Source organism: Oncorhynchus mykiss, chromosome 19 (assembly GCF_013265735.2).
Source record: "Oncorhynchus mykiss isolate Arlee chromosome 19, USDA_OmykA_1.1, whole genome shotgun sequence".
NCBI lineage: Eukaryota > Metazoa > Chordata > Actinopteri > Salmoniformes > Salmonidae > Oncorhynchus > Oncorhynchus mykiss.
In genome coordinates, this window is record NC_048583.1 from 13,367,898 (window position 1) to 13,393,385 (window position 25,488).

General features: G+C 44.1%; 2 protein-coding genes across 5 annotated transcripts; one reads left to right on the forward strand and one right to left on the reverse strand.

Annotated features, from left to right (window-relative positions):
• LOC110497390 (F-box only protein 8) lies at window positions 1–15,055 on the reverse strand. 2 transcript variants are annotated; one of them, XM_036954318.1, is made up of 6 exons: window positions 14,924–15,055; window positions 9,681–10,078; window positions 6,809–6,935; window positions 6,061–6,179; window positions 5,776–5,972; window positions 1–2,824 (listed from the first exon to the last, which is right to left on the reverse strand). In XM_036954318.1, the coding sequence occupies exons 2-6, from the start codon at window positions 10,067–10,069 to the stop codon at window positions 2,637–2,639; spliced, it is 1,020 nt and encodes a 339-aa protein (XP_036810213.1). In that variant the 5' UTR covers window positions 10,070–10,078; window positions 14,924–15,055; the 3' UTR covers window positions 1–2,636. The 2 variants fall into 2 exon arrangements, with proteins under 2 accessions (XP_036810213.1, XP_021429148.1); XM_021573473.2 differs by lacking the exon at window positions 14,924–15,055 and adding an exon at window positions 13,772–14,043.
• On the forward strand, window positions 14,141–25,488 carry LOC110497389 (centrosomal protein of 44 kDa). Of its 3 annotated transcripts, none has more exons than XM_036954317.1 (11): window positions 14,141–14,275; window positions 14,948–15,046; window positions 18,971–19,118; window positions 22,985–23,131; window positions 23,335–23,430; window positions 23,630–23,776; window positions 23,898–24,113; window positions 24,396–24,462; window positions 24,598–24,716; window positions 25,197–25,234; window positions 25,361–25,488. In XM_036954317.1, exons 2-11 carry the CDS (start codon window positions 14,955–14,957, stop codon window positions 25,407–25,409), a joined length of 1,119 nt encoding a protein of 372 aa, XP_036810212.1. In that variant the 5' UTR covers window positions 14,141–14,275; window positions 14,948–14,954; the 3' UTR covers window positions 25,410–25,488. The 3 variants fall into 3 exon arrangements, with proteins under 3 accessions (XP_036810212.1, XP_021429146.2, XP_021429147.2); XM_021573471.2 differs by having other exon boundaries at window positions 14,151–14,693; XM_021573472.2 differs by having other exon boundaries at window positions 14,151–14,379.

A 25,488-nucleotide genomic window follows, 5' to 3' on the forward strand; every position in this document is an offset into this window, starting at 1 on the left:
ATATTTTCTCAGTTTTATTTGTATACAATCTAGACATGTTTTATTTTCAGTGTTGTCATTCAGCAACCTCTCAGGATGTACATGGTTTTTGTTAGGCTGTTGAAACAGGAATCGTCTAAAAATCTCAATCCATAAATCCACACCGGAAACTAAAATGTTCATGGAATTGAAGAAAAGGAAACGTCTGTACTGTCATTTGCTGCTGTTAAACTCAGTGTAATTAACATTTCATAAACATTACAATAATAATCTCAAATCACTTAAATTTAAATTCATCATGGTAGTGGAGAACATTAACTGTGCAAAGACTCAGTTCTCTGCATGCAGTCCAGTGCTCATACAAAATGTCAGTGCAAAAACAGGTCTACTTATGCGAGAAACATTTTTTGTTGTTAAAATACATAAAAATAAAATATTTTTTAAAAATATAAATCTCTATACATGTGCAAATAAAATAAAATCTGGGTTTTAATCAATTGTATGCAATAATTTACCACAGTAGTTATTCTGCTCAGGTTCACATGCCAGTTTGGTTGTCATTTTCAACATTTTGTTTATTGGCACTATAACTAATAATAAAGACTGCATGGCTAAGACAACAGAAAGAAAACAAACAGTCCTTCAGATATGTGAGAACTAAAGTGTGATTTTTTATATATATATATATATATATATATATATATATATATATATATATATATATATATATATATATATATATATATATATATATATATATATATATATGGGATTCAGAAGACAGCAGTGTGAAGAGAAAACACCCCCTGGTTAAAGTGCTCACTAGTTAGTAATCATTAAAAGAAACAATCTTGTAGTCCTGGGTCGCGTGCAATCTACTGAACACTGCATATAGAAATGTCACAAATAAAGCGGACATGATTCCTTATTCTACATGTCAGAGAGGTATGTCTGATCTAGATGACATATTTCTGGACATTTGTAGCAAATAGAATCAAGCCCTTAGAGTCACTGGGGAGAGTTAGGGAGAGAAAGAGTGAGGTTGCAGTCATAGAATAGAGATTGACAGGAAGATTTAAACATGATAGAGGCATCAGTCCAGAGTCACACACACAAAACAAATCACACGATAAATGTAGTCCACAAGGGATGGTGGGAAAGATTAACGTTCATATCTGTGGTTTCACTTAGGCTGTTTACACAGGCAGCCCAATTCTAATCTTTTTCCTTCACTAATTGGTCTTTTGACAAATCAGATCTAGATGCGAAAACAACGGATTTCATTGGTCCAAAGACCAATGAGTGGAAAAAAATGTAAATCAGAATTGGGCTGCCTGTGTAAACACAGGCATCGGTGCTAGAGTCAGTGCCTGAATGTGTCCCAAATGACACCCTATTCCCTATATAGTGCACTGCTTATGACCCGAGCCCTATGGGCCCTGTTCAACTGTAGTGCAACACATAGGCAATAGGATGCCATTTGGGATCCAGCCTGTTTTGAAGGGCTAGAATGCCTGTCAACACAAAAGGATAAAGTAACAGATACACTAACAACTTCATTTATCAACATTACCGATCCCAGCTTGGGCCGAGGTAAAAACTCACTGAACAATTGTCCTCAACTCTGAAACCTATTTTTCCATCAGCAATCAAAAGCTGTATTACCAGTGTTGTGTTCATTAGGCGCCAAATAGAAGAAAATGGATTGCAACATTGAGAAACTAATTGGACTTGTCCAATAAGAAACATTTGTCTTCCGTAGGCGAAAAACGTTTTCAATTTTGCACACTAATTAATACGACCCAGCTGAGATGCATGTAGATGAGTTCACATTACAAACTCAAAATTGGACTCTCTGAGATTCCCATGGACATTCGAGTCACCCACACACATCAATTCAGAGTATGACCCATGGCAATTACTTGACAACTCATAAAATACTTTGGAATGGATGCAAATAGTCCTTTGAAGTTCTCTGCTAAAAAATAAAAGGATTCCAAGTTGTAAATGTGGTTGGATTAATTATTGTTGTGCCTCTTGGAAATGCATATTCATTCCATCCAATTGAATCCAGCTCACAAAGTTCAGGACAAAAATGCAGTGGAGTTTCTACCAGCCCATTAGTCATTATTTTAAGTTCCTCTAATCGTAAAAAACATTCCAACAAAAAACAACATTCACTTAAAAAAAGAAAACCAGAATATTAGACTCAAAACTCATAGTTAGAGTAATTCAAAACATAATGTGAACCACAACTGCTAATTGTTGCTGTAGTAATATGCAGTCCTTGTTCATAGCATATGTTTAACTTCTTCTTGACTTCGTTAACATACTGGAGCTACACTTTTGCGTGGTTAAGCTGGAAGTAGTTGGTTATATGTTCGTATGCTACTTGTGTGCTGGATATACGTCTAGCCTGTTTAAGGCCTTGTCACTTCATGTGGGCGGGCCAAATCTCTAAGCTACTTGGTCTCCATTGGCTCTACAGCCGGAGAACAGATCGCCTCCCACCCAGTATGGAGACAAGCATCATTGCTAGCAGTACAGGAACCTATATTTAGAATGACCAGCAACAACTATTGTCCAAAGTAGTATCCTATATCAGTGCAATCACTGGTTCGTGTAGTCACCGACTTACACTCCTCGTCACTTCCCGGTTAGGCCGCCACGTGGCCGATGAGATAGATGTTGTCGTAAAGATGGCCGACAAAGTCCTCGCTGATGTTCTGGGCAGCGTGGCGCGTGTTGCGGATGAACTCGCGTTTGGACATCTTGTTCTTGACGTGCGGGCTGGTCAAGTCTATAGACAGCAGGATGAGCGAGTAGCAGAGCACATACACTGCATCTGGAGAGGAGAGATGGACAGAATGTGAGAGAGGTCAAACAAGTCCCAGCATCCAATGAAGATAAAGTTGTATATGGAGCTGTGGGGGTGGCAGCTAGCCTAGCGGTTAAGAGCATTGTACCAGTAAAAATAAATAAATAAAAATGGTGTTTACCTAAAAAACTAGTTTAGACTTAAGATCAATAATGGTGATGGGGCACACACACCAACAAAATATATATTTTTTATCTTGCTTAGTAAAATACATGTATTCAATATATTAGCCAGCCCCAATGTTTTAGGTGATGTCTTTCTCTGTCCAACAATACTTTCTCTGTTCATTGTGTGGTCATCACTTGGCTGAGAGGGTGGGTGGGAGTTTAAGAATAAACGACAGGGAGACAGAGCGAAGGGAAGACCAGAAAAGAGCATCAGAACAAGAGAAGGGCTGATAGAAAAATAGTTTCAGAATGACGTGTCTTCAGAAAAAAAGAAGAAGCATATTCTGAAGTGTGAATAATAGTCCTTTAAGACAAGACGCATAACAGGGAAGGAAAGAGACGTGTCGACTCATATTCTCAGACCTTACAGTGTGGGTATCAGCCCTGGTTCTGGGCAGACTAAGAGGGGTTGAACAGGGGGTCTCTTTAGAGTGGGAGAGAGCGAGAGAAAGTGTGAGAGCGTACATCTCCGCTCCTCCTTTACTGCTCTGCCAATTCTATCGCCAGTAAGTTTATAATAAATCAGCCGGCTTCTCCTCCAGGACGACGCAGAACGGCCGAGAACCACGCCAGATGTTATTACAACGCTGTCCTGTGATTGGCTGGGGCGCTGCCCTCACTCTCCTAACACTTTAAGCCTGTGGGATTATTGTGGCTTTAGGGACCAATGACAGTGTTAGTACAAAGATTTCTCACACATTTGATTCATTCAACAAGGACAGGACAATTTGGGTCAAGTGTAACACCAGAGCCCTTAGTAAATTAGAGACATTGTGGGGAGATCAACAGATGAGAGAAGACCTAAAGCCTGTGGGATTTGTTGAGCGTGGACCCAGAGTTAGGAGTTGTTCGACTGTGGCAGAAACTGGCAGGTGGTTGCAAGCGCTGTCAACAGAACAGGCCAGACAGACAGACACAGACGCATGATGTCAGGTGTTTACAGTGACATCACCGATTCCTTTTATCTCCTAGTGGAGTAAAGGGCCTTTTACAGTACTTGTGTCTTCTTGGGCTTGGTCCTCTAAAGCGGACCTACGTCTAAACTGGTTGAATCCATCTGTTGCCGGTACTACAACATCCGGTTACCATAGCCGCGGGAATTATCAGGTGCTGAAGCACCCCCTGATCAATCTGAATTAATATATAGTACCAGTAAAAAGTTTGGACACACCTTCTCATTCAAGGGTTTTTTTGTTATTTTTACCATTTTCTACATTGTAGAATGATAGTGAAGACATCAAGACTATGAAATAACACACATGGAATCATGTAGTAACCAAAAAAATCCAAATATATTTTAGATTCTTCAAAGCCTTTGCCTTGATGACAGCTTTGCATTCTCAACCAGCTTCACGAGGTAGTCACCTGGAATGCTTTTCCAAGAGTCTTGAAGGAGTTTCCACGTATGCTGAGCACTTGTTGGCTGCTTTTCCTTCACTCTGACTGACCTTCAGGTCTTAAAATTCTTGCCATAATATGGGCTTGGTTGTTTCCGGTGTTCTTCCGGGCCTTTTGGTGTTCCTGAGCTCACCAATGTGTTCTTTCCTTTTAAGAATGTACTAAATAGTTGATTTGGCCACACCTAATGTTTCTCTCTGCTGGGTTTGTTTTGGTTTTTCAGCCTAATGATGTCTTCCTTCACTGGCAGTGACAGCTCTTTTGGACTTCATATTGAGGGTTAAGGAGCAACCGATTCCAAATGCAAATGTCACACTTGAAATCAACTCGAGACCTTTTATCTGCTAAACTGTAAATGAACTAATGGTGGAATAACACACACCTGGCCATGGAACAGCTGAGCAGCCAAAATGGAGGGACCACATATTCCTACACCATTCACCCATTTTGGATGTAAATACCCTCAAATTAAAGCTCATATTCATTCTTTAATTTCAACTCCAATATGCTGTTGTAGACAGCTAAAATAATAATAACATGGTCAATGTCCAAATATTTATCGACTGGACTGTATATATTTTTGTATTTTACACCCTTTTTCTCCCCAATTACAATCTTGTCTCGTCGCTGCAACTAGCCAATGGGCTTGGGGAGGCGAAGGTCGAGTCACGTGTCCTCCGAAAAATGACCCAACTAACCGCACTTCTTAACACATGCCCCCTTAACCTGGAAGCCAGCCGCACCAATGTGTCGGAGGAAACACTGTTCAACTGACGACCGAGGTCAACCTGCAGGCGCAAGGAATCGCTAGAGTGCGATGAGCCAATTAAAGCCCCCCACCCACGGCCAAACCCTGCCCTAACCCGGACGACACTGGGACAATTGTGTGCCGCTCTATGGGACTCCCGATCACGGCCGGTTGTGATACAGCCCGGGATCAAACCCGGGTCTATAGTGACATCTCTAGCGCTCCTTGTGACCCATCTCTAGCACTGTGCCACTCAGGAGGCCCATATATTTTTATATAAAAATATAAATTTCTCTTACAAAAGTAGTGCGCTGGGCCTTTACTAGTCCTGTATTAGCAGACCGATATAGCACTCTGTAGCATGGGCAGATGGCTAGATCATCGGCAAAAAAAAGAAAAAAACCCAGCACCCACACACATCTTGCCTCCAACTCAACACCTGTCAGGACTACAATTCCCATGAATTAATTTATTACTACAATTACCTCCACTAAACTAAACATCCTGTAGAACATAACGTGCACCAGAACTACAATCCCCTCCACTCATCCGACTTCCCTAAACACCCTGCAGGTTAGAACTGCAACTCCCTGCAGTGCACTGACCTGGGCTGAGACCCACATCCCGGACCAGGACAGGGTTGCAGGCGCAGAAGCGGTGGGAGAACTTGGTGATGAGTGTCTCCAGATATTCTCCCCTCTCCTCTGGGGCATGGATGTGTCTGAAGAAGTCCCTCAGTGCGTTGGGCAGGAACTGGTTACTGAAGTTGTGCAGCGTGACCAGCTCGTCCAACACATCTCTCCTGCAATGAGAGACAATCCAATAAGAATTAGAAAAAAGCCCAGTGAGAATGAGAAAATCCCAGTGAGAATTCGATGAAGAAAACCCACCTCTCATCTAGGTATACCCTCAGCATCTTCCAGTTGAGCGTGCGAGTGCAGAAGATGAACTTGGCCAGCTCCTTGGGGTGGTCCACCAGTATGCCTTTGGACATGAAGTAACTGATACCCTATTGGAGAGAGAGAGAGAGAGAGAGAGAGGATCAACATGAAACATACACAGAGAAAGAGGGATTAGAGGGGGAGAGTAGAGAGAAGAGACTCAGACAACACCATCTCAGTCCATCACACAGTGGGGCTATCACACGCCCTTTAAGTGGCTGGCCATAGTCAGCCTAATCCACTTAGCGATACAGACAGACCAAATAACGCCATTAGAATGTTCCACAGATTCTAGGGAACCAGGCTTTGACCTGCAGTGACCTCCGAGGCTGTGATGTCTTTCAGAATGCATGCATCAGCAGTAAAGAGGTCATTTAGCTGGTAGTCATTTGTCTTCAAGGTGGGCTGAAGTGTGGTGGGTGTGATGTGTACTTACTATTTCTAAAATCATATTTTTTTTGTGGTTTTCATATAGTGAGGAAGGCTGATCTATGCAGAATCAATAACATACAGTGAAAAAAAGCTAATTGGCCCGTATACATCTAGCCAAATCTTATATATATAAGGAACTATTTCCCGGAAACAGATTAAGCCGGCTTTATCTACATCCGGGAAACCGGAGTGTTTCAGTGGGGAAGTGGTGCTTTAAAAAAGAGAACGAGGTATTGGGGATAAAGGTGCAAAAGAGATGACTTACCTCCTGATGGTTAGCGTTGAACGTCAGACTGCCTTCATCTAGCATCATGTAGAGTCTTCTATATGAGAAGCCATAGGGAAGCCTTCTATTGTAGATGGAACAGTGACCCCATGTGGACTTACACAAACTAGGGCACAGCCAGAGAGAGAAAGAGCGAGCAAGTCAGGGAACAAGCGAGGGACAGAGAAAAAGGGAGGACTTGCGATTAGAAACATGATCACCCAATCAACTCTTTGAACCATCAAAAAAAGCACATTGTCCCACAGAACCTGGTAAATGGTATACCTACTAGTGGCAAGCACCATTTGAATGATTTGTGGACAATTAAAAACAATCTAATGGCATATCAGGTCCTGTAGCGCACTTCCCATTGTCCGCGTTCACACAGGGAGCCCAATTCTGATATTTTGTCCAATAATTTGTCTTTTGACCAATAACATCAGAACTTTTCACATTTTTTAAAGCTGATCTTATTTGGTCAAAATACCAATTAGTGACATTATTTTTGAATAATTCATTCTGAACGCCCTCTAACTATACTCACCCCTGCCTCCCTTCCACAGACCCTGTCAGTCTACTACTCACCCCTGCCTCCCTTCCACAGACCCTATCAGTCTACTACTCACCCCTGCCTCCCTTCCACAGACCGTGTCAGTCCACTACTCACCCCTGCCTCCCTTCCACATACCCTGTCAGTCTACTACTCACCCCTGCCTCCCTTCCACAGACCCTGTCAGTCTACTACTCACCCCTGCCTCCCTTCCACAGACCCTGTCAGTCTACTACTCACCCCTGCCTCCCTTCCACAGACCATGTCAGTCTACTACTCACCCCTGCCTCCCTTCCACAGACCCTGTCAGTCTACTACTCACCCCTGCCTCCCTTCCACAGACCCTGTCAGTCTACTACTCACCCCTGCCTCCCTTCCACAGACCCTGTCAGTCTACTACTCACCCCTGCCTCCCTTCCACAGACCCTGTCAGTCTACTACTCACCCCTGCCTCCCTTCCACAGACCGTGTCAGTCCACTACTCACCCCTGCCTCCCTTCCACATACCCTGTCAGTCTACTACTCACCCCTGCCTCCCTTCCACAGACCCTGTCAGTCTACTACTCACCCCTGCCTCCCTTCCACAGACCCTGTCAGTCTACTACTCACCCCTGCCTCCCTTCCACAGACCCTGTCAGTCTACTACTCACCCCTGCCTCCCTTCCACAGACCCTGTCAGTCTACTACTCACCCCTGCCTCCCTTCCACAGACCCTATCAGTCTACTACTCACCCCTGCCTCCCTTCCACAGACCGTGTCAGTCCACTACTCACCCCTGCCTCCCTTCCACATACCCTGTCAGTCTACTACTCACCCCTGCCTCCCTTCCACAGACCCTGTCAGTCTACTACTCACCCCTGCCTCCCTTCCACAGACCCTGTCAGTCTACTACTCACCCCTGCCTCCCTTCCACAGACCATGTCAGTCTACTACTCACCCCTGCCTCCCTTCCACAGACCCTGTCAGTCTACTACTCACCCCTGCCTCCCTTCCACAGACCCTGTCAGTCTACTACTCACCCCTGCCTCCCTTCCACAGACCCTGTCAGTCTACTACTCACCCCTGCCTCCCTTCCACAGACCCTGTCAGTCTACTACTCACCCCTGCCTCCCTTCCACAGACCGTGTCAGTCCACTACTCACCCCTGCCTCCCTTCCACATACCCTGTCAGTCTACTACTCACCCCTGCCTCCCTTCCACAGACCCTGTCAGTCTACTACTCACCCCTGCCTCCCTTCCACAGACCCTGTCAGTCTACTACTCACCCCTGCCTCCCTTCCACAGACCCTGTCAGTCTACTACTCACCCCTGCCTCCCTTCCACAGACCCTGTCAGTCTACTACTCACCCCTGCCTCCCTTCCACAGACCCTGTCAGTCTACTACTCACCCCTGCCTCCCTTCCACAGACCCTGTCAGTCTACTACTCACCCCTGCCTCCCTTCCACAGACCCTGTCAGTCTACTACTCACCCCTGCCTCCCTTCCACAGACCCTGTCAGTCTACTACTCACCCCTGCCTCCCTTCCACAGACCCTGTCAGTCTACTACTCACCCCTGCCTCCCTTCCACAGACCCTGTCAGTCTACTACTCACCCCTGCCTCCCTTCCACAGACCCTGTCAGTCTACTACTCACCCCTGCCTCCCTTCCACAGACCCTGTCAGTCTACTACTCACCCCTGCCTCCCTTCCACAGACCCTGTCAGTCTACTACTCACCCCTGCCTCCCTTCCACAGACCCTGTCAGTCTACTACTCACCCCTGCCTCCCTTCCACAGACCCTGTCAGTCTACTACTCACCCCTGCCACATACCCTGTCAGTCTACTACTCACCCCTGCCTCCCTTCCACAGACCCTGTCAGTCTACTACTCACCCATGCCTCCCTTCCACAGACCCTGTCAGTCTACTACTCACCCCTGCCTCCCTTCCACAGACCCTGTCAGTCTACTACTCACCCCTGCCTCCCTTCCACAGACCCTGTCAGTCTACTACTCACCCCTGCCTCCCTTCCACATACCCTGTCAGTCTACTACTCACCCCTGCCTCCCTTCCACAGACCCTGTCAGTCTACTACTCACCCTGCCTCCCTTCCACAGACCCAGTCAGTCTACTACTCACCCCTGCCTCCCTTCCACAGACCCTGTCAGTCTACTACTCACCCCTGCCTCCCTTCCACAGACCCTGTCAGTCTACTACTCACCCCTGCCTCCCTTCCACAGACCCTGTCAGTCTACTACTCACCCCTGCCTCCCTTCCACAGACCCTGTCAGTCTACTACTCACCCCTGCCTCCCTTCCACAGACCCTGTCAGTCTACTACTCACCCCTGCCAGAGGTACTCGTCGTGGCCCAGGTCCTGCCACACGCAGGATGCCAGACAAAGGTCTGTAGCGTTCAGGTAGGACAGGATGGTGATGCTGAGCTCTGGAGGAAGCATCTCCAGGTCTATGAAACCCTGCTGCTCCTTCCCTCGGCGGGCACGCAGCAGCTGGTAGATGTCTGCCCCTTGGCAGTGCTGGGGGTGGCGCCGCGGGTGGGGGTGAGGTGGCAGGTCGCCCACCACGGGGGAGGGGGGAGCCTGGCCTGGGTTAGCCCCCATCTCCATCCCCAAATCCTGGGGATCTCCGTCAAGGCCAGGTCCAGCGTCCCAGTGCTCTCCGTACTCCTGCTGCAGTTGCTGGTTCCTGGCCACCCTCCACAGCCCCTGACCCATCTGCAGGATCTGGTGTATAGGCAAGACAACACAGGCAGCACAGTCTGCATGCGTCACATAGGGAATAGGTTCCCTCAGGAGGAATATCAAACAGAAGTAGCTCAGTGATCTACTTACTAGGCATTAAATTGGGAAATTCCTGGCCATCCAATCTGGCCTTAAATAGCCATGTACTCTTATAATCTCCACCCGGCACAGCCAGAAGAGGACTGGCCACCACTCAGAGCCTGATTCCTCTCTAGGTTTCTTCCTAGGTTCCTGCCTTTCTAGGGAGTTTTTCCTGTGCACATCTGTATTGCTTGCTGTTTGGGGTTTTAGGCTGGGTTTCTGTATAGCCCTCTGTGACATCTGCTAATGTAAATTACATTTGATTGAGCCAAAGTCCTATTTTAACAATCCAATATAAAAACGGAGTCCATCGTGCTATCTTGTTTAAATGTTTGGGAAACTGGATTACTTCCTGGTTACTTTTGTCACTGGCATGGCAACAGCTGATGGTAGGCATATCTATCTTGGAGTTACCCTGCTATGATGAGTCACTGAAGGGCTCAGCGGTTGTCACAAAATAGAGAAACATCCGTGAAGGGTCAATTTAACCTGGATTCAGACCCTAGCTGTTTGTCCGCAGAAATATTTCAATGATGGCCTCTGCTTTCATGTGTCATCTCGCATACATTAGCCCAATCAAATTAAAGCAATTGCTTCCTGAAAGTGCACTCTGGAACAGTCTCTGTAAGGGGTCGAGGCAGATTCTAACGTGACTTTGCACAACAAGCTATTTCGAAATATACTGAACAAAAATATAAATGCAACAATTAACGATTTTACTGAGTTACAGTTCATAATGAAATTAGTCAAATGTAATTAATAAATTAGGCCCTAATCTATGGATTTCACATGATTGGGCAGCAGTGCAGCCATGGGTGGGCACAAGCCCACCCACTGGGGAGCCAGACCAGGCCAATCAGAACATGTTTTTCCCCACAAAAGGGCTTTATTACAGACAGAAATACTCCTAAGTTTCTATCCCGCAGGTGAAGAAGGCTGGATGTGGAGGTCCTGGGCTGGCGTGGTTACACGTGGTCTGTGGTTGTGAGGCCGGATGGACGTACTGCCAAATTCTCTAAAACAACGTTGGAGGTACAGAAAATAACATTAAATTCTCTGACAACAACTCTGGTGGATATTCCTGCAGTCAGCATGCCAATTGCACGCTCCCTCAAAACTTGAGACATCTGTGTTATTGTGATGTGACAAAACTGCACATTTTATAAATGCCTTTTATTGTACCAAGCACAAGGTGCACCTGTGTAATGATCATGCTCTTTAATCATCTTCTTGACATGCCACATCTGTCAGGTGGATTAATTATCTTGGCAAAGGATAAATGCTCACTAACAGGGATGTAAACACATTTGTGCACAAAATGTCAAATAAATAAGCTTTTTGTGCATATGGAAAATGTCTGGGATCTTGTATTTCAGCTCATGGAACATGGGACCAACACTTTACATGTTGTGTTTATATTTTGGTTCAGTGTAGTTACTATATGCATCAAGCCTGCTCTCTCCATCTTTACCCTTATAATCCTTTGGCCAGGAACAACTATCTTACCCCTTCCATTTATAGCCATCTAAACCTTTACCCCATCAGACAGGGGACAGTGCAACTGAGGCAAGGCCTAAACCATTTAGCCTGCTCTCATTTACCCTCCATCATGCCAGCTGTGGCCCTGTTTTTTCTCCAGGAAAACCCCCCCCATCCACAACACAGATTGACGTGGTATTATATTATAGAAGTAGCCTCAGTTAACCCGCTAGGTGATATGCATTCAACTCTCTCCGACTCCCCTGTCAGTCAGTGTCAGTGAATGGGTTTGTAGCTTAATTTCTAATTCTTGTGTTTTTGTCATGTTTGTTTCCCCTTTTTTCTCATTTAACTTGCAGTGTTCGGAAAGAGCTTGTGAGTAAGCATTTCACTACACCTAGTCGGCACGTGACAAACAACATGTCAGACAGTTTACACTACAGTGTAATAGCATCTTAGAATGGTTCAGAGCTGAATCATAGCCTGGTCTCAGATTAGTTTGTGCCATCTTGCCAACTCCTGTGGTTGTTAAGACAGCCCAAACACATCTGGGATCAGGCTAGAATCTTCCATCCCTGTCACTACAGCTGAATCTCAATTCCAGCCCATTTAGCCTAACCACTGCTCGGAATTCCTCACATGTTCTCAATTCTCTGGTTTCCCATGTGATGTGGGCATGCTCCTAGGCTGCTTGTCGCTCCATTGCTGCAATGCCATTGCACTTGTTATTCAGCATTCCCTGCTTGCTGCTGGAGCATTACGACTGTAGGCTGCTCAAAAAACACACTGGGGAATGTCTTAATGCTACAATATGTAACATTTTGGGCAAGCTGACCAAATCCAAAGAAATGTGTGTTCTAGATATGTCAGTCTCATTGAAAGCAAGTCTAAAAAGTGGTAGGTATGTTCTTTGTAAGATATGTCCATGATTCCCGTTATGTTTATTTTTTTTTGCATCTTTTACTTTTGTACACAAGCTTCAAACAGCTGAAAACACTATTTTTGGATATGTAAAATATATTTCACAGCGGTTTAGACGGTACAATGATTCTCCACACAGACGGATTATTTTGTCACAAACTGAAATTAGGCACACTTATTAGAATTCTAGCAACCAGGAAAAGGCAGAGCTATTTCTACTGGTTATATGGTGAGAGGGTTACTGTAGGTCATAGATGTTTCTAGACATGTAGCCTTAGACTAGGTCTAGATACATAGCCTAAACGGTTTGGATTAGTTCAACTGACCTAAGGGTGTATTTGTTCAAATGTGGATTGATGTCTTACTGTCATACTTATGACAGCCTAGCTTGCTAGTCAATTATTTTAAGCATTATTTTAAGCAAATAATTCAGTAGTAAAAAAAAAAAAAAAAAACTTGCACTCATTTAAAAGGAGAGAAAGCACAGTGCATGGTGTGATCACATTGGCTGAATTGATTTATTGCGAATGCACAGGACAGGCATATGGTTGGTCTACATTGGTAGTTGGTTCATGGGGTGGGGCATTCAAATTAGGTGGGTTTGGGGGTGTTTTAACTGAATCTGGTGATCGCAAACATATAATTTGAGTTTAAAATGAGCAACTATCTAGAGTGGGTTTTGACTTATTCGTGATGGAAAAACAGGTGGTAGCCTACGTGTACGGAGAATGTTGTACCCAATGGTCTGTGTACAGTCAATAAAGTGACGCAGCATACAGATTCTGAGAAATCATTCTGATCAGCTGCCTACTGAATGTACAATCTTTAACAAACGTTTCGCTAGTGAGAAGGACATTCATGCATACCTGTAGTCATGTAATAAGAAGTCTCTTGGTAAACGGAGGGACCATACTCTGTCAAGCACTAGAGTTATGTGCCCCATCGTCTGACGTTTGCCTAATTCAGTAATTGGATAAACTGTCAGACAGTAGTGGGCTGGAAACACGTTCAGCGTCTTGCTGGAAACAACGTCAAACTTGAAGTTATGTTCGGCAACTGATAGATAATGTCACTATCAAGCTAGATTGACCTAAAGCCCTCGCCTTTCTTCAATATAATTAATTATACAAGCCAACCAGCCATTGGGGAGGCTCGTCTTGTCAATTACAGACCATCCTAACCAGCGCCACCTACCTGACTTGTATGGAAGATTGTACCGCCGCCGCGACGTATACACAGTCCAGAACGTAAACAACTTCGGTGGGAATAGTTTTGGGTCTTCTACCGGCAACCAGATGCTCCCATCTCCGTTAAATGCTGGCCAAAAACACCCACTCTCGTCGCTGTTGTAGAGAAAACCTGCTCTCAAAGTGACAACAGGCCTAATCTGCCCCTATCACTCAATATAAGGCTTCTTCAACTCCTCATTTCGCCCTCCTCTTTTTACACGCACTGTTGTCTGGTTTGACGTTTCGCGTGTTATTGGTGGAAATGACGTAGCTGTAACTGAGTAAATCCATCTAACGATTGTGATTGGTACTTAACTATGATAGTGTAACGACCCAAGAGCATGCTTTTGCGGCACAGTCGATAGCGCGCCGGACCTGGGGCTCGAAGGTCGACGGTTCGAGACCTGCTCCCTGCTGTTTCATTACAATATTTTAATTTTTGTTTAAAAACTATTATTCTAGTAAAAAGGTCGGCCTACAACAGAGCAGTCTAACGAATCTAATGAAATCCATTTGACTTTTTTTACAAAAAAATCTGCAGTGCATTGCTTTGTTTCTTCTAACACATTACAGGTAGCTAACCAGAATAATTATGTTTTGCTTTCAAATAGAGACAGTAAAGACGAGGTTTTTACATGGATTTAGTTAGTTCAGCTTGTTTCATAAGTCGTCGTCAGTTTACCATGGACATTAAAACCAGAAGTCTACAAACAACTTTTACCGTCATCTAGTTACGAATGTGCTCTTATGAATCTTCCTTCTAGTTTTTCTGATTCACTTATCATGGCAACCAATCGCGGCAATTATGTTATTTACCCGGGCAAAACAAACTAAATACACGTCCAGCTAGCTAGCGAATTTGGCAAGCCCTTCTACTTAAATATAAGGTAATTTATTATATTTTGTGCGTGGTATGTTTCAGTAACTGCAACAACGAGTCACCTCAACAAAAACTAACGTTCGCCTATAACATAGCAAGTAACTTGCTGGCAAGCTGTGTTGGTAGCTAGCCAACATGTAACGTTACATAGCTATATTGTTTATGTTAGTTAGCTAGATTGTGTTTTATCCATTCATTGTAAAAGAGTTAATGGAAGAATTGTTGTGTTAACGTTACCTGTCTGTCATTTGCATCTTCAAGGTCCGCAATGATGTCAACCGGTGATTTGAAAGGATGTCTTCGGAAGCTGGATGCTCAACTACGGGCATTGAAGTACCCAAGAGAGGTCGACTATAATGGGTATGTTAGCTAGGTCATGGATAAAAATTGTGCCACGTTCCCAAACTTTTTGAGGGAAGGAGCCAGTTTATACAATCTGTCGGCACCTGTGTTGTGTTTGTTCAGTTGATGGCCACATGATGGCTCCACTATTCAGTCTTAGTTGCAGTGCAGGAGATGTATGAATATTGGTGTCACTTTTACTTGCTTACATTGGAGATATACATCCCCCATAAATTCCCCCATTCTGATATATAGTGAGCTCCAAACGTATTGGGGCAGTGACCATTTTTGTTGTTGTTTAGCTTTGTACTCCAGCACCTGATTTGACCATCAGGTATTCCAAGACACTTTGGATTTGAAATGATACAATGATTGAGTTTAAAGTGCAGACTGTCAGCTTTAATTTGAGGGTATGAACCATTTAGAAATGACAACACTTTCTGTACATAGTCCCTCCATTTTTGCTATCATTATTAGATAGATCTGAATGAATTGTGAATAATGATGAGTGAGAAAGTAAGATGCACAAATATCATACAACCCCCAAATGCTAATCTCCCCTGTTATTCTAATGGGAGAGGTTAGTATGTCTTGGGGTATGATATTTGTGAGACTAACTTTCTCGCTCATCATCATTATTTACAATTCATTCAGGACTATCTGTAATCATTGTAGCGTCCACATGCATGTATGTGTTTTTAGAAGCATAGTATATTTTTACTTACAGTAAAATTGACTCAAATGACACAATACATTATTTACCATTAATTTCTATTGGGCACAAAATAATCTGAAACGCAACCAAAACAAACAGCAAATGCATCCAACAAGTTTGTAGAGTCACAAGCTTGATATAATCATTGCACGCTAGGAATATGGGATCAAATACTAAACTTTTGACTACTTTAATACACACAAGTTAATTTGTCTAAAATACTTTTGGTCCCCTGAAATGGGGGTCTCTATGAAATGACCCTCAAATTAAAACTGCAAACAGTCTGCATTTTAACTTCATAGTCAAATCCTAAGTATTGGAGTACAGAGCCAAAACAACATGTGCCACTGTCCCAATACTATACCAAACATTAAGAAAACCTTCTTAATACTGAGTTGCCCTCAGAGCCTCAATTCATCGGGGCATGACTCTACAAGGTGTCAAGCGTTTCACAGGGATGCTGGTCCATGTTGACTCCAATGCTTCCCACAGTTTTTTCCAAATTTCAAATCCTTTGGGTGGAGGACCTGTCTTGATACACACAGGAAACTGTTGAGTGTGAAAAACCCAGCAGTGTTGTAGTCCTTAACAAAAACTGGTGCGCCACGCACCTACTAACATACCCTGTTAAAAGGAACTGAAATATGTTTGATTGGTGGAGTGCTGCAGAGATGGTTGTCCTTCTGGAAGATTCTCCCATCTGTCAGTGACCATCGGGTTCTTTGTCACCTCCCTGACCAAGGCCCTTCTTCACAGATTGCTCAGTTTGGCTTGGCGGCCAGCTCTAGGAACAGTCTTGGTGATTCAAAACTTTTTCCATTTAGGAATGATGGAGGCCATTGTGTTCTTGTGGACCTTAAATGCTGCAGACATTTTTTTGGTACCATTCCCCAGATCTGTGCCTCGACACAATCCTGTCTCGGCGTTCTAAGGAAAATCTCTTCGACCTCATTGCTTCGTTTTTGCTCTGACATGGACTGTCAACTGTGGGACCGTATATAGGCAGGTGTGTGCCTTTCCAAATCATGTCCAATCAATTGAATTTACCACAGGTGGACTCCAATCAAGTTGTAGAAACATCAAGGGTGATCGATGGAAACAGGATGCACCTGAGCTCAATTTCAAGTCTCATAGCAAAGGGTCTGAATACTTACAGTATGTAAATAAGGTATTTCTGTTATTTATTTTGAATAAATTCGCAAACATTTCTACATTTTGCTTTGTCATTATGGGGTATTGTATGTAGATTTCTGAGAAGTTTTTTATTTAATCCATTTTGGAATAAGGCTGTAACGTAATAACGTGGAAAAAGTCAAGGGGTCTGAATACTTTCCGACGGCACTGTACATACTCACTCCCCGGGCAGTTTATTAGCTACACCCGTCTAGTACTGGGTCGGACCCCCTCTTGCATCCAGAATACGCTGAATTCTTCGGGGCATGGATTCTACAAGTCGGAAACGTTACACGTTGATGTTTGTACATGCTGACGCGATTGCGTCATGCTGTTGCTGCAGATTGGATGGCGGTACACCACTGCAACCAGCCTGTGCTGTTGACACCAGGCAGGGTCCATAGACTCTGCCATCAGTATAACGCAACATCCCATCTGGTTTGGGCTTAGTGGGACTATCATTTGTTTTTCAACAGGACAATAACCCAAAACACCTCCATGCTGTGTATGGGCTATTTGACCAAGAAGGAGAGTGATGGAGCGCTGCATCAGATGACCTGGCCTCCACAATCACCCGACCTCAACCCAATTGAGATGGTTTGGGATGAGTTGGACTGCAGAGTGAAGGAAAAGCAGCCAACAAGTGCTCAGCATATGTGGGAACTCCTTCAAGACTGTTGGAAAAGCATTCCAGGTGAAGCTGGTTGCGAGAATGCCATGAGTGTGCAAAGCTGTCCTCAAGGCAAAGGGTGGCTACTTTGAAGAATCTCAAATATAAGAAATATTTTGATTTGTTTAACACTTTTTTTTTGGTTACTACATGATTCCATATGTGTTATGTCATAGTGTGTTATGACATACTCTTTTATTTTACAAATATTCTACATATTAACCAACCATGCAGTATCTAAAAATGTTTTGGGCAGACGAGACCTTGAAGGAGAGGCAGGTGTGCATATGGTAGCATTTCTCATGATTTAACATTTTGTTCCACCATGAGCCAAATTTCCGATGATCCCGTTGTTATGATGGGCATATCTGACCAGGTCTTTATCCAGGTTGTGGGGTCACTGATTTCTATGGCCTTTGTCCATTACACTGTATTTGGCTTGAAAGTGCCAACACATTGCAAGTGTGATGACATATGGAACTTGTGATGAATTAAGAATGACAATTTAGGCTAGAATGAATATTATCAACAGTCTGTATGATGTTCTTGCGTGCTATAGGCAAACCTGCTCTGTAGTGCAGGATAAGGTCACGAGACTGAATGTGTCCCATATGGGACCCTATCCCCCAGATAGTGCACTACTCTTGCGTGCTATTGGCTCTGTTTAAAAAAAAAAAAAAAAAGTGCACTATATAGGGTGCTATTTGTGATGAAGACTAAATTATTTGGCTGGTAGACAGACTAAACATATGTAGTCCTATAAACATCCAGATTGGGGCTGTAGCCACGGGTACAGTTCATGGTTTGGGTTTGTTTTGAAGTCTCCGGCAGGCGGCAGAGGGGGTTGTACGGAGCCCTGCTCGACGATAACTTGGTTTGTAAACATGCTTTACATTAACCAGCCGTGGGTGCCCCTCTGACGAGGACCCCCAGTCTGCACATCTGATGAGCAGGGAAGCAGTAATTCCTTTTGAAGTGAAGAGCATCAAACACAATATGCTTGTGGGGAATTTAAAAAATGATGTGGCTCAAATACAATTTTCTGTGGATGTGAGACAATTTAAATCAGGTGACAAGGTTGGCCATTTTTTTTCTTTTTTTTAAATCGAACTCATTTGGGTTCCATTGATGTCAAAATGTGTGTTGGGCTGCGTTTAGACAGGCAGCCCTATTCTCATATTTTTTTACACTAATTGGTCTTGACCAATCACATCAGATCTTTATCAGAGCTGATCTGATTGGTCAAAAAAACATTTTTTGTTGACAAATTGGTCTACCTGTCTGAACAGAGCATTATCGTCATATTTTTAGGCCTAAATGATACTAATACGTATGAAAACAGTAGTACACATTGTAAAACACAATCTATGCTTTATCTCTACAGCTTGGCCAAAGGGGATCCTTCTGCCTTTCTCCCCATAGTGAGTTATGCATTCATCTCCTATTCACCACACCTTGCTGAACACCTGGTGCGCTTCGGAGTGGAACTCACTGGGAAGAACGACCTACGTTTTATCGAATGCATCTACAAGGTAAATCCACACATTGATTCTATTTTGTTCTTTAAAAAAATAAATATATTAAGGATAATGGTGTACAGTACCTGTCAAAAGTTTGGACACCTACTCATTCAAGGGTGTTCTTTATTTTGACTATTTTCCACATTGTAGAATAATAGTGAAGACATCAAAACTATGAAATAACACACATGGAATAATGTAGTAACCAAAAGAGTGTTAAACAAATCAAAATATATTTTAGATTCTTCAAAGTAGCCACCCTTAGCCTTGATGACAGCTTTGCACACTCTTAACATTCTCTCAACCAGCTTCATGAGTAAAGCTTTTCCAACAGTCTTGAAGGAGTTCCCACACATGATGAGCACTTGTTGGCTGCTTTTCCTTCACTCTGCTGTCCAACTCTGCCCAAACCATTTCAATTGGGTTGAGGTCGGGGGATTGTGGAGGCCAGGTCATCTGATGCAGCATTCCATCACTCTCCTTCTTGGTAAAATAGCCCATACACAGCCTGGAGGTGTGTTGGGTAATTGTCCTGTTGAAAAACAAATTATAGTCCCACTAAGCCCAAACCAGACGGGATGGCGTATCACTGCAGAATGCTGTGGTAGCCATGCTGGTTAAGTGTGCCTTGAATTCTAAATAAATCACTGACAGTGTCACCAGCAAAGCACCATCGCACCTCCTCCATGCTTCACGGTGGGAACCAAGCATCCGGAGATTATCCGTTCACCTACTCTGTGTCTCACAAACACGGCGGTTGGAACCAAAAATATCAAATTTGGACTCATCAGACCAAAGGACAGATTTCCACCTGTCTAATGTCCATTGGTTGTTTCTTGGCTCAAGCAAGTCTCTTCTTATTATTGTTTTCCTTTTGTAGTGTGTTTTCTACACCCTTTTTTCCCTCCCCAATTTCGTGGTATCCAACTATCCCATCCCATACGAGAGAGGCGATGGTCGAGAGCCGTGCGTCCTCCAAAACACAACCCAACCAAGCCGCACTGCTTCTTTGAGACGATGCCCACTTAACCCGGAAACCAGCCGCTCTAATGTGTCGGAGGAAACACCGTACACCTGGTGTCAGCGTGCACTGCGCCCGGCCTGCCACAGGAGTCGCTAGTGCGCAATGGGACAAGGACGTCCCTGCTGGCCAAACCCATGGACTTGAACCCAGAATCTCTAGTGGCTGCGATGCACTGCCTTAGACCACTGCGCCACTCGGGAGGCCCATGGCTGATAAACTCTAATGAACTTATCCTCTGCAGCAGAGGTAATTCTGGGTCTTCCTTTCCTGTGGCAGTCCTCATGAGAGCCAGTTTCATCATAGTGCTTAATTGTTTCTGCGACTCCACTTGAAGAAACGTTCGAAGTTCTTCAATTTTTCCAGATTGACTGACCTTCATGTCTTAAAGTAATGATGTACTGTCATTTCTCTTTGCCTATTTGAGCTGTTATTTCCATAATATGGACTTGGCCTTTTATCAAATCAAATCTTCTTCTGTATACCAACCCTACCTTGTCACAACACTACTGATTGGCTCAAACGCATGCCAAGAGTGTACTTTGAAAAATGTCAAATATAAAATCTACATTGGTTACTACATGATTCCATATGTGTTATTTCATAGTTTTGATGTCTTGACTATTATTCTACATTGTAGAAAATAGTAAAAACTAAGAAAAACCCTTGAATGAGTAGGTGTGTCCAAACTTTTGACTGGTATTGCAGGTTAACATGTTTCTATGACATAGCCTTAGCATTTAAGGATCATCATGCACAGTGGAGGGATTTTACTCCATAGGTCTCCATTAGTATGGTAGGAAGAAGACGCTGAGTGTAATACTAGAACACTGTGTTTTAAACAAACATATTTTGTGATGAAATCATGTTTTCGAATGTATCCCCGCCCCCCCCTGCAGCAATCCCACATCCTGACCTAGACCTACCCGTTTGAGAAACACATTGGCATCCCTCCCCAGTTGACTGTATTATCTCCCAGGCTCGTTCCTTCATGCCCTCCCCATGATTTAACGCTCTGTTCATTCACTGCGTGCTGGGATCTTTCCTGAGTCCTACTTTTCCCCACCACCGCTCTCCCCATGTGGCTCCATGCAGTGTCGTCTCCCTAACACGGAACAGTTTCTCCCAATAGCAGGGACTCCCCTCTAGATCCCCTCTCTCACAGTTATCGTCGTAATGGTTCAAAATGGCAAAGTGTTTCCTGTTGTTTCCTCACAGGCACACTGTGACTTCAGTTTATTCCTCGGGGTCTCCTGAGGCCAACGGGTGTCTACCGAGACACTGCTGTGGTTTAACCCCTCCAAGCTTGAGCTGAACCGCAATATCTCCCCCTAATACACACACATGGAAGACATTGACATTGCATCACTCACTACCAATAAAGTCCTTTTGAAACAGTGCAGGATTTCCTCTGTAGAAGTTAAAGGTAGGCTACATGTGGGATTCCTTTTCATTCCTGTGGTGCTCAAATGACATGAATGGAGTCTTAAAGTAGTCTAGGAATTCCATTCATTCTTATCTATGGGAAATGGTATAGGCCTCCACTGTCGGAATTCCTTTTTTCATGATATTGTGCTTGGTCAGGTCAAGGCTAAGCCATTTCCTTCATCTCACGTTCTAATATTACAGCTCCTCTCTCATCACAACCAACCGAGGACTTGGAAGGAATGACTTGTGTACATGCATCAGGGGTTTTTCAGTCTTTTTGTTGAGGCTGTACTATAGCCTCTGTTAACCCTGCTATCAGAACCAGAAGGGTTTTCACTGAGCGGGTCCTGATCTGCAGCATCTTTATTTAACACACACTCTGGTGTTTCCTTCCAGCTGGCAACCGGTGGTCGGCAGCACAGCGTCCTTGAGCAATTATGTTTTATAAAGGCTTACATGAAATCCTGATTCCTGCGGTGAACACAGGAACTCCATGTTGGTCCATGTTCTCATCTCGGATCAGAATCCCCTCTTCTGTTCTCTGAGCGCTGAGGCCGCAGGCAAGCTATCTGCCTCTCACAGCATCGGTTCATTTTCGCGAGAGAGGAGAGGGAGACCGAAAAGGACAAGGAAGAGCGAGACCCTCTGTGCGATGGCTGCCTCCTAGTCACTGCTTCGCCTGGCTGGCACACACACACACACACACACACACACACAAATATGGGAGACCGATTGGGCTGACACACCAGCAGCATTTCATACAGAAGAAATGCAGAGAGGAGACAAGCCATTTGCTCGGGTGACCTGTCATACCTACTGCCATCTTTCCCTGAACTCGTGTCAACTATAGTGAGTTTTACAATTATCAGTAGAATATTTGGATTTGTCATATGTGTTCCAGCTCCTATTATTCCCCTTTCACGTGAATTAAGTTTATCGAGGGAAGGGATGCACGTCATATTTTGGAAGGGAAAACAAACTCCATATACTTTTAAAGTGATTACAACCAAATGGAAACCGTGTAGAAAATATCATGGATCTACATTTATACTGTTTCTTGACTGTGTCCAGCTTACTAATAATCATTCAAATGAAACCTAGACAGTCAGGTAGCATCGAAAATTGCAAAAGCATTGGATTACAGGACAATTTCTTTGCACGTTTTGATGGTGAAGAAATGAACACATTTTCAGTGTGACCCTCTGGACCTTCTTGAAGAACGAATGTGGCCCCCTAAAACCCCTGTACCAGATACTTTGCAATGTGATCTTCAATGACAATTCAATGAATATTGTTTTGATCTTCGCATTTTTTACTGTTTGAATTAAGAAAACATGGTGTATTTTTGATTAGAATTTTTTTTCAGCAGGGACAATTCAGCCGTGTGTGTGTGTGTCAGTCATACTGTCTATTGTTCACCCACATCTAGGTACTGCGGGATCTCTTCCACTACAAACCCGTCCTGACCAAGCAGCAGTTCCTCCAGTTTGGCTTTGCAGAAAGAAAGACCTGCATCCTCTGTGATGTCATCGCCTTCGCCCTGCAGAAACACAAAGAGCTCAGCAAAGGCAACAAGGTCAGTCTGTCTCCCTCAGCTTTGACGAGCCTCGAGAAAAGTGGGTCATCAAACGACATGATAATGATGACACGGTATTCACGGTTAAATTAACTATTGCACCCTCTTGATCAGACCATGTCTGTATTGTAGTAGAGAATGTGTTCTCAGTAGCCTACCTGGTAAAAGAAAAAGTTCATGTATTGCATCTGTGTGTGTTGCAGCCAAAGCCGAGACCGCGTTTTCAGGCCTCGAGTTCAGACTCCAAAAGTGAGGCTCTCCCATTTCAGGCTGAAACAATGAACCCCATGGCCACCAAAGTAAGTCTTTGCCAAGGACATGACAGTGTAGACCAACAGACCTGTTCAGCTCTCTACACTTTATCAAAGAGGCCTGAGCTAGCCTAGTTAAGTAAAGGTTAAAGAAAACATTTTAAAATGACAAAATAGTCCATTGTGACGCTGCATGAGTACATGGCCCGGCCTTAACATGACTAGGTGAGATGGTTCTTTCCCACAGTTGTCCCTAAGCAGGCCACTAGTGGAGAGACACATTGGTGGTGACTCCTGGCGCTCCTCTAGTAGAACCTCAGATATTGAAGAGGAAGAGGAGGAGGGGCTGGGACTGGAGGAGGTCCAGAACCAAGCACCTACAGTCCCTCAAACAGTGAGTACCAGCATACTTCTCCACAATATAAGCACAGACACACACACAGCCTTTCTCTCTGTAACACACATCACTAAAGTGACACACACACACACAGACTGGATTGTGACCACCCTTCCAGGACCTGGTGGTGGAGGGGAGGCTGGCAGTGCTGGAGGCCCAGCTGTTGCAGGTCCAGACCCGGCTGGGGGGGCTCTCGGCCCTGGAGCAGAGGCTGGAGCTTCTAGAGAAGGCCTCGGCCGGGAGGATCACTATAGACAAGCACCAGTGGGAGAACCTGGAGAGCAGAGTGCTACTGCTGGAGACCAGACTGACCCTCTCCACAGCCACGGCCCAGGTAGGCTCTTTGTATGTGTCCCTATCCACTGCAAAGGGATTCTTGGATACTGTGTGTCTGCATGTGTGTCAGCCATGGCCCAGGTAGGAAGGGATCTCTACACCACATCTGTCCGATCTGGAGACTCTTCTAAAGAACTCTCCCTACCTCTATCCAATGACAAGTAGAAGCAGATGTTGAACTAATGATGTCAGTCCATTCCAGAATGTCTACTGTATCTCTGTTTGCTGATTAAAGATGCAAAAATGTACAGCTTTCAAGGTTGTTTTTTTTCCCCTCTAGGAGTCGTTGTCACTTATCAATGGAGGTTGGAGTCATCACGTGGCGGATAATGCAACAGAAGTCACGGGTTGGAACTGATTTTGACAATAAAAGTATCTTAGATATTGATGAGGCCATCGTATACAACAACTGAAATACAGTAATAGAAAGATCAAATTCCCAGTGTGATAAAAGTTCAACTGATGCTCACATACCCATACAGAGTCAAGACCCAGTCCTCCAGAGAGCCTCCTACACAACTCTGGCTGTGAGCGTCCTCAGTCCTCCACCCCTTCTGCTAGCTATCCCATCAGCCCCTGTGTGACAACGGCACCCCCAGAGGTAATGGCAGATATTACAAATGTGTGTGTGTGTGTGTGTGTGTGTGTGTATACATACTGCTCTAAAAAACTAAAGGGAACACTTAAACAACACAATGTAACTCCAAGTCAATCTCACTTCTGTGAAATCAAACTGTCCACTTAGGAAGCACAAGGGCAGAAATGCAGATTTTTCCACCTTTTCGGCTCAGGGATTGGAACCAGCAACCTTTCGGTTACTGACCCAATTCTCTTAACTGCTAGGCTACCAGGTGGTGAGCTGCTATATACAGTATTTTTATATTTGGGCTGGATTCAATCAGTAGCATCGTGAAAGATCCACGTTATAGGTCGAAATTTGAAATGCAATGTTCGAGGAGACTTCGTTCACGGTAAACTCTGCATGTGCCGAAATTACCTTCGAATTTTTACGTGGATCTTCCACAATACGGATGAAATCAATCCCTTTGTTTTTCATTCATTCTTGACTCATTTTCTATAGGACAATATGAAAGAGAGATTGGAAAGGATAGCCAACATGTAAGTACTGTAGATCTATGTTGTGTTCCCGCTTTTAACCAAGGCCAATACACCATCTACTGTATATAAAATAATACTGCATTTATGTTTAACTTCATTAGGTTTTGTTCTTCTGCTTTGTTTTAGGATGAAAGACACTTCCAGCCTTTTAAGAAGTATAGAACCCTCAATGTAAATTCAGACTTAATATGTATTTTTGTAATTGATCTCTGGATTAGTATGCGAGTGATGAATAAAGGAATCATGGACAAATA